At 38.3% G+C, this 7,500-nt stretch overlaps 1 protein-coding gene across 1 annotated transcript in view; it reads right to left on the bottom strand.

Moving 5' to 3' along the window:
* Positions 1–6,409: 6,409 nt before the first annotated feature.
* Positions 6,410–7,500, bottom strand: part of LOC144977818 (uncharacterized) — an 11,446-nt gene continuing 10,355 nt past the window's right edge. The window contains exon 5 of the mRNA XM_078923213.1: positions 6,410–6,666. Within this exon, the coding sequence (XP_078779339.1) occupies positions 6,469–6,666 (198 nt within the window). The 3' untranslated portion in view covers positions 6,410–6,468. The remainder of the gene's footprint in view (positions 6,667–7,500) is intronic.

Genomic DNA, 7,500 nt, shown 5'->3' with positions numbered 1-7,500 from the left:
ATTTAGGCACTTTTTCGATCCGACACATATCTATGGCAATTCATAGCCAGGTATTTGTTTATACATCAGTCCAGTGAGGTAATGTTTATTAGTTGTCTTACCTCATGATACAGCCCTTGGCCAAGCTGACTTTTGATGCATTTAGTAACTTTTAACTAACTCTCCTTACCATACATTTTCAGAATTTTACCCAAAATTTTACACCCACCCTAAACAAAAATAGATTTATTTATTCAAACAGAAAAGCAAAAAGCACATTCTATATATAATATTCTTCAGCAAAATAAGCTCTACAAGACAGTGTCAAGGTTTTATAGCTATGACAAAATATTCCCTTCAAATGTGACCCCTCGCCTCAAAACGGTATTATGAAAATTGAATTTATAGCCATAAATATCAGGGTTGTGTTGAGCTTTTATGCTTTATTGTAGAGAATGAAAGTTATATTTTATTGTGCTAATTAGCGATCATTAAAATTTTTGACCAATTTAAATTTAATTTGACTTTATAACATCTTGTTCATCCCGACACAATACCGTTTTGAGACGATGGGCCACTGACGTGATGTAGAACAGAAATCAGAATGAGCACATCATTCAAATTGGATGAATCGTAAGGAATGTGACGATTTTCCAATGGTTGGTAAGGAAAGGGTTAACATGGCCTGGCTCTTTTTTGGCGCCATAATATGCCATTACCTAAAACAGCTAATTCCGCGAAGTCCCAGGTTTGAGAGTTTTTGCAAAGATGAGGGTCATAATTTAAATCAATCGATATTTGAATGACAAGTTTCCTGCCCATTTTTTAAAATACGTGTCTTTTTGTATTATTCCGTCATAGTGCAGTGCCGCCATGTGGTCTTGTCGTATGACACTCACTTTCGGATCGGAAGGTCCTGAGTTCGAACCTCGCTCGGCGCATAGTTGAGTCCTCGGAAAAGGCTCTTTAGTCACATTCTCTCACTGTATTCAGGTGTAAAATGAGTATATCAAATTAAGAAATAAAGGAGCAGGCTCCGGTGTAAGATAAAGATATAAACAAGTGTGTATGAGAGGAGCCAGACAAAGCAAGAAAGAAAATTACAAGTAAAAAAATCATCCAAAAATTAAGTCGAACTCGACTGGGGATCGAACCAGTGAAACGCGTGACCTTGTGAAGAATATAGGTATTAAAATTGTCCCAACTATCGGGAGCCTATGTGGTGTAATGGTAGCACGTCTGGCCGGTAATCAGAAGGTCTAAGGTTCGATCCCCTGTCGAGGTCGACCGATTTTTTTGGGATGGTTTTTCTTTTCTCTTGTATTTTTATTTCTTTCTTTGTCTGGCACCTTTCATACAAACTTGTTTATATCTTTGTGAAATGAGCACCTGGCCGTTATCAGCGTTGTCTCTGTCGGGAAAAAAAATGTAATAACGCCTAAACAGGCATCATGTCTCGTTCTACACGTTACATGTTGCTGTTGGCCAGGGACCCCTCCCCTCGTAAAGCGCTTTGAGCACAATAAGTGGATATTGTCCTATATAAAAGCTCAATATTTTTTCTCAAAATTTGACAGTTAACTGGTTAACTCTCTCCTTACAAGCCATTTTCAGCATTGTCCCCAAAACTTCACCTCCAACTAACACAAAAATATATATATTTTTATCACTCAAATACAATAGCAGTAAAGTTATTGCGACACGACACATAACTTTCTTTAGCAAAACATGCTCTGCAACACATTGATCATTTTCTTAAAAGTTTATGATGTACAAAAGAAATTTGAATAAGAAAAATGTTGGTTGAATCGTAACGAATGTGACGATTTTCCTATAGATCAAGTTGGTAAGGAGAGAGTTAACTCACTCAACCCTAACACCGACTATATCCGTAGTATACCTGGGGTTACTTTTACCCCATGCCTATTTATTACATTTTTCTGAGACAAATTATAGGCATAATATCAAAGTTATGTTTTTAGTTTTTGCATGTTAATGATAGTTGAATAAAACCATCTATTTATATGCTTATCTTTAATACTTTTTTTTTTTTCTAATTTTGAAAAGTAGCAAAAAATCTCTAGGATTGAGTGAGTTAAGCACCTTCTAAGGAATTCCATTTGGCAGCCATGTATTCAATCGGCCTTCATTAAATCGATCAGCCATACCTTTATAACCGATTCGCGTGTCGGGACAGGACGCTCCTTTCTCATCCGTTCTTTCTCCGTTATCGTGAGTACAGCACAGTGAAATCAAATATTTATTAATCACCGGCATCGCATGAAGCATGCCACGTCCTGTTGTGTCCCGCGTTATCAGTCAAAGTGCTGGATCTTTTGGGAGAACCCCCTCCCTCCCCCCCCCCCCCAACCCCCGGAAACGGGTTCTTAATCATTTTTTCAACAACAACAAAATGAGAAATTATGCTCTTTTCATTATTGTGGTTTTTATCCCATATGGACTGTCCGGCTCGCTTAACTAAAGGATAGATTGTCAATCGTAAACGTATATTATTATTGTCGTAGAGGGCGATATGGAGCGATTTGTGTTTGGTGCATAGCAAACTAGAGACTTCAATCGAAAGAACTAGGTTGACATCACTCAGCTCTTTGCTATCGTTTTTAGACAGACATTTTAATGATTAGTTTGGCAGTGTAAATCTTGTGTCAAATTAAAGCTTCATCCAGTATAAATTTGCCCAAACCAGGGGAAGTAGCATTGAGATCGTAGACAGAGTAACTCAAGAATGTACACTGTTCCACTGGAAGCAAAATCCCTTTGTGAAAGAATTTAGATTACTAAACATGTAAATTATCATTTTTTTAAAAACTAGAGCATTTATAGCGTAATATCCACTAAACATGCTCAAAGTGCTTTACAAGGGGTCCCTGGCCAACAGCAACACTTAACATGTAGGACGGGACATGACGCCTGTTAGGCAACATTACATTTTTTTTCGGTCAGAGACAACGCTGTTTACGACCAGGTACTCATTTTACACCTGAGTACGGTGGGAGAATGTGAGTAAAGAGCCTTTTCCAAGGGCTCAACTATGCGCCGAGCGCGGCTCAAACCCAGGACCTTCCGGTCCGAAAGCGAGTGTCATACCACTAGACCACATAACCGCACGGGCTCAATTAACTCGGCGCCGCTTAGAACGGGACTCGTACTTGCACCACAAAAAATAGGGGGGAAAAAGGAAAAAAAGCGTTAAGTTGTCAGTAAATTTTTTCTCCACAGGCCAATAGTATCTACTTGGAATGTTTGTCATTGGAGTTAAACATAATTTAGTTTCTACCGAGTTTCGATCCCTTTATTCAGTAAGAGGCAAAAGAGTAGGGTATAGTAGTATGTTTTTTTTTAACATAACATGTTAACATTAAGAATGTGATTTTTAGGAAACGAGAAAAGAAATAAAACTTGGCTGACATTAAAAATTAAAATTGTTTTTTTTTTTTTTTAAGGGTTTTACGGCGCTTGCAACACATTAAGGTCATATCAGCGCCAGTAAAAGGGAAGAAAATGGGATAGTAATAAGTTCTAGAATTACAACTATAGCACTCAAGAAAGGGTAAGATAAAGGGGAATTGGTTCAAATAGGAAACAGATGTAGATTCCAAGAGCACACTATCAAAGTACTTAGTTTGAGATCACCTAAAATTCTCATCCAGACACAAACACAGGTCCCCACTAAGAGGAACACGCTCAAATGTTTACAAATTATAAATAATATGTAAACAAAACATAATACAGTGCAAAACAGAGAGATGATTTACAAGGAAAAAAATATCATCTCCCAAAACTAACGATACATTTGACTGTTTCCCTCTCAGCCAGGGTGCCGGCCAGGGTCAGGACAGAACCAAGTAATCTCATTCCAAGACAAAGACAGAAAGCAAGTTAGAAAACAGATATAAGAAGATGGAAGACAAATTAAGTACCTCCCCTGCCCACTATGGGAGTTTAGGAACCCCATCCAAAAAAAAATAAAAATTTGAGCCATAGTTGGGTTCATTTACAGAATCAATAAAAAATATGGGTGAAATGTTTACTTTGTGACATCCAACCATAAATCGCATAGCCAAACTATTTTTACGAATAATTTTACTTATGATAAAAACAGGTATAGATAGTTCGAAGATGACGTCACTCAGGCCTTTGTTATTGTTTTTGCCATCCGCGTTTGTGAGTTGTTCTCACTAAACTGTATTAACCAGACTATAAAAGTTCATGGTTACACAGAGTTTGTGTGTTGGTCCGTTATACTTCCGGATGGCAATGTTGTGAACTCCTTGGTCAAGCGCATTCTATCTATATGTGATACTTGATGCTTGATGATTATGATCTGCCTAACCTCTTTATTATGGCATAGGATATTGATGTCCTGTAAAATATGGTCAAGTGGTATGACACTCGCCTTCGGATTGGAAGATTCAATGTACGAGTCGCGTTCTAAGCGGCGCAGAATTAGTTGAGCCCTTGAAAAGGTTATTTACACACATTCTCACACCGTCATCAGATATAAAATGAGTACCTGTCCGTTATATTTGAAGGAAAGAAAAAAATTGCAATATCGCATAAAAGGCTTCTTATATATATTACATGTTGCCGCTGGCTTGGGAACCCCTTGTGAAGCGATTTGAGCGTTTAGTGGATATAAAATTCTTGAGTTTTTTTTTTTAATTTTATTTTTTGAACCTAGATGTTTTTGTATAAAACTATTTTTAGCACCTAAATTATCACCCCGCCAAAATACTGTAATGAGGCGACGGGTTACAAACGACGTGCACTTATTTTCAAGTCTGATAACCCAATTCATGCTGGGCTCATACTGTTGTAGGCTACTTGAAATCTCAAAAGATGACGCAAAATATTGTCCGTTACAACAATGTTAAACAAGGCCCATAAATGCGCTTCAAAGACGGTATTATTGTATTCAGTCCACTACGACGATCGCAATATCATTTAAAAGGGCTCAAAGCGCTTTAGACGGTGTCCCTAGCCAACAGCAATACTTGAAATGTAGGTCGAAACATGACGCTTGTCAGGCGATATTACATTTTTATTCTTTTGGACACAGACAACGCTTGTTTCCGACCAGGTACTCATTTCACACGCGAATGCGGTGAGGGAATGTGAGTAAAGAGCCTTTTTTCAAAGGACTCAACTATACGGCGTTGGGGACTCAAACTTGAACTTTCCAAGGCGAGTGTCATACCACTACACCACATGGCAGCACAATCCCAACATATTAACGATTTGAGACGGCGGGTCACATATGTTACAGAACAAGAACATTTGAATGTTAATTAAAATTTTTATATCCTTTTCAATAAATGGACAATGTAAACTCCGAGAACGACTTTCAAATGCCAAATAAACAACATAACCCGATGTGAGTAAAAAAAAAAAGATTTATATAGCGCAATATCCACTAAATGTGCTCAAAGCGCTTTACAAGGGGTCCCTGGTCAACAGTAACATTTAACATGTAGGACGGGACACGACGCCTGTTAGGCAATATTACAATTTTTCGGACAAAGACAACCCTGTTAACGGCCAGGTATTCATTTACACCTGAGTACGATGAGAGAATGTGAGTAAAGAGCCTTTTCCAAGGACTCAACTATGCGCCGAGCACGAGGCTCGAACCCAGGACCTTCCGGTCCGAAAGCGAGTGTTATACCACTAGACCACATAGCCGCAGTATAGAGCTTTAACCAAAGCCTCAACTACGGGCCGTTCGGGACTCGAACGCAGGGCCTTCCGATCCGTAGACGAGTTCATACCACTAGATCCCACAGCCAGACAATCCGGAAAATGTAGGATACATCTTGCCTTCTGAAATAAAGCTCTGGAGCAACGTGCCACCCGACGCTGTAGAACAAGGATGCCTCCAAATCAAAGTACACCCTTTAGAAGGAGGTTTGATCGGCACTTCCCTCGTAATGACGCATGGTAACTTAGTAACTGGTTCTAAACTATTGGAACAATGGCGGACGCCCTTATGAAATATTTCTGCGACGAGCATAAAAGCGTATCCAGAGGAAATAAAAAAGCATTATAAATCATATCATGTTTTGACTTTTACACATTATTCTGATCACAAGACATATGAAAAGTTCTAGCCAGTATGAAGAATAAAAAGTACCGATTTTCTTTGTTTAGAACCACGATGGCCGCCGTTGCTGGGCGATGTGACATCAGACTACTGAATCCAAATACGAGTTTGATATAACATTGGTGTTATAATGGTAAATATTTTTCTGTCGTTTTGAAAGTGTTTCCATTACAACAATGAGCCTTTAACCAATTGGGATCTCAGACCTGCAAATAATTAGTACACGTCGCTCCAAATGTAAAAGAAATTTGTTTCCCCACTGTGTGACAAGTTCGAAATGTTAGTGAAAGTAAAAGTGATATCTTTTTCTTTTTTTTATTTGGTTTATTTATTTATTTATTTATTTATTCATTTAATTATAATAAATTTTATTTATAATTATTTTCATTGCATTTCAAGTGTTTCTCTATGTTTTTTGAGTCATTTGGGTCGATTGATGAAACATTGTTGAACGATTCCAAAGTGTAAGATGTTCCATGATTTTTGTCATCCTTGTACTCTCGATCGGGGTGGCAGTAATTTCCTGATCTCTTGACTAAAAACAAATAGGAAGGATCCGTGTCATTCTGGAGAGAAAGGAGAAAGATGATTTTAGGATTTAAAACACTGAGTGTGTTTGTGTGTGTGTGTGTTAGCGTGTGAGTGTGTATTTGTTTTAGTGAGAGAAAATCAGGGTGCGACTTTCAAAACCTGCTAAGTAATATCCAGATAGAAAATGAGTGAATACTATTTTCCATCTGGCGATCTATTGATGCTATGTGTTTAGGTAAAATACTCACAATATCCGCCAGCTAAATTTAGCATATCACCAACATGAAAAGTAAAAATAAATCTAAATGGCGTGTACCTTTTCTATCCGCCCCCACCCAACCTTCTTTTCCAGCATTTTAATTCCCCCCCCCCCCCCCGACGACAAATACCCTCTCTCTCTACACACTCTTCCATCAACCAATTAAAATTGACCATTTTTTCCATTCCCCTCCCAATTAGCTGATAAAATGACAAATCGTATTGTCCAGCAATCGGGAATCGGCGTAATAACGGTAGGTAAAATAAACTCCTCCTACTTTGATTTTTGATGAATTTTGTGGAGACGATCAACATTTATTGTTGATGTTACACAACTATAAACCGACATCCCACATATTAATGAGAAGACACAAAGAGTGAAACTCACCTCTTTGAACTTGCTGATCAGTGTCTCTAACTGATGATGATACATACCTAGTGTAGAAACTATGTGTGAAATGAGAAGAAGAGTGCGAAATTGCGGCATCCATCCTTTTGATCTAACAATGTCGACAAGTCTATGTCATGTATGGTGAGAGGGCAAGAGAAGAATACCCCCCCCCCCCTTCTCTCTCTCTCTTTCTCTCTCCCTCTCTCTCTCTCTCTCTCTC

Source organism: Berghia stephanieae, chromosome 8 (assembly GCF_034508935.2).
Source record: "Berghia stephanieae isolate SIO BIC M18660-M18661 chromosome 8, UCSD_Bste_1.3, whole genome shotgun sequence".
Classification (NCBI taxonomy): Eukaryota; Metazoa; Mollusca; class Gastropoda; order Nudibranchia; family Aeolidiidae; genus Berghia; species Berghia stephanieae.
Note: the sequence above shows the minus strand (reverse complement) of the source record. Positions and strands in the feature narration are given on the sequence as shown.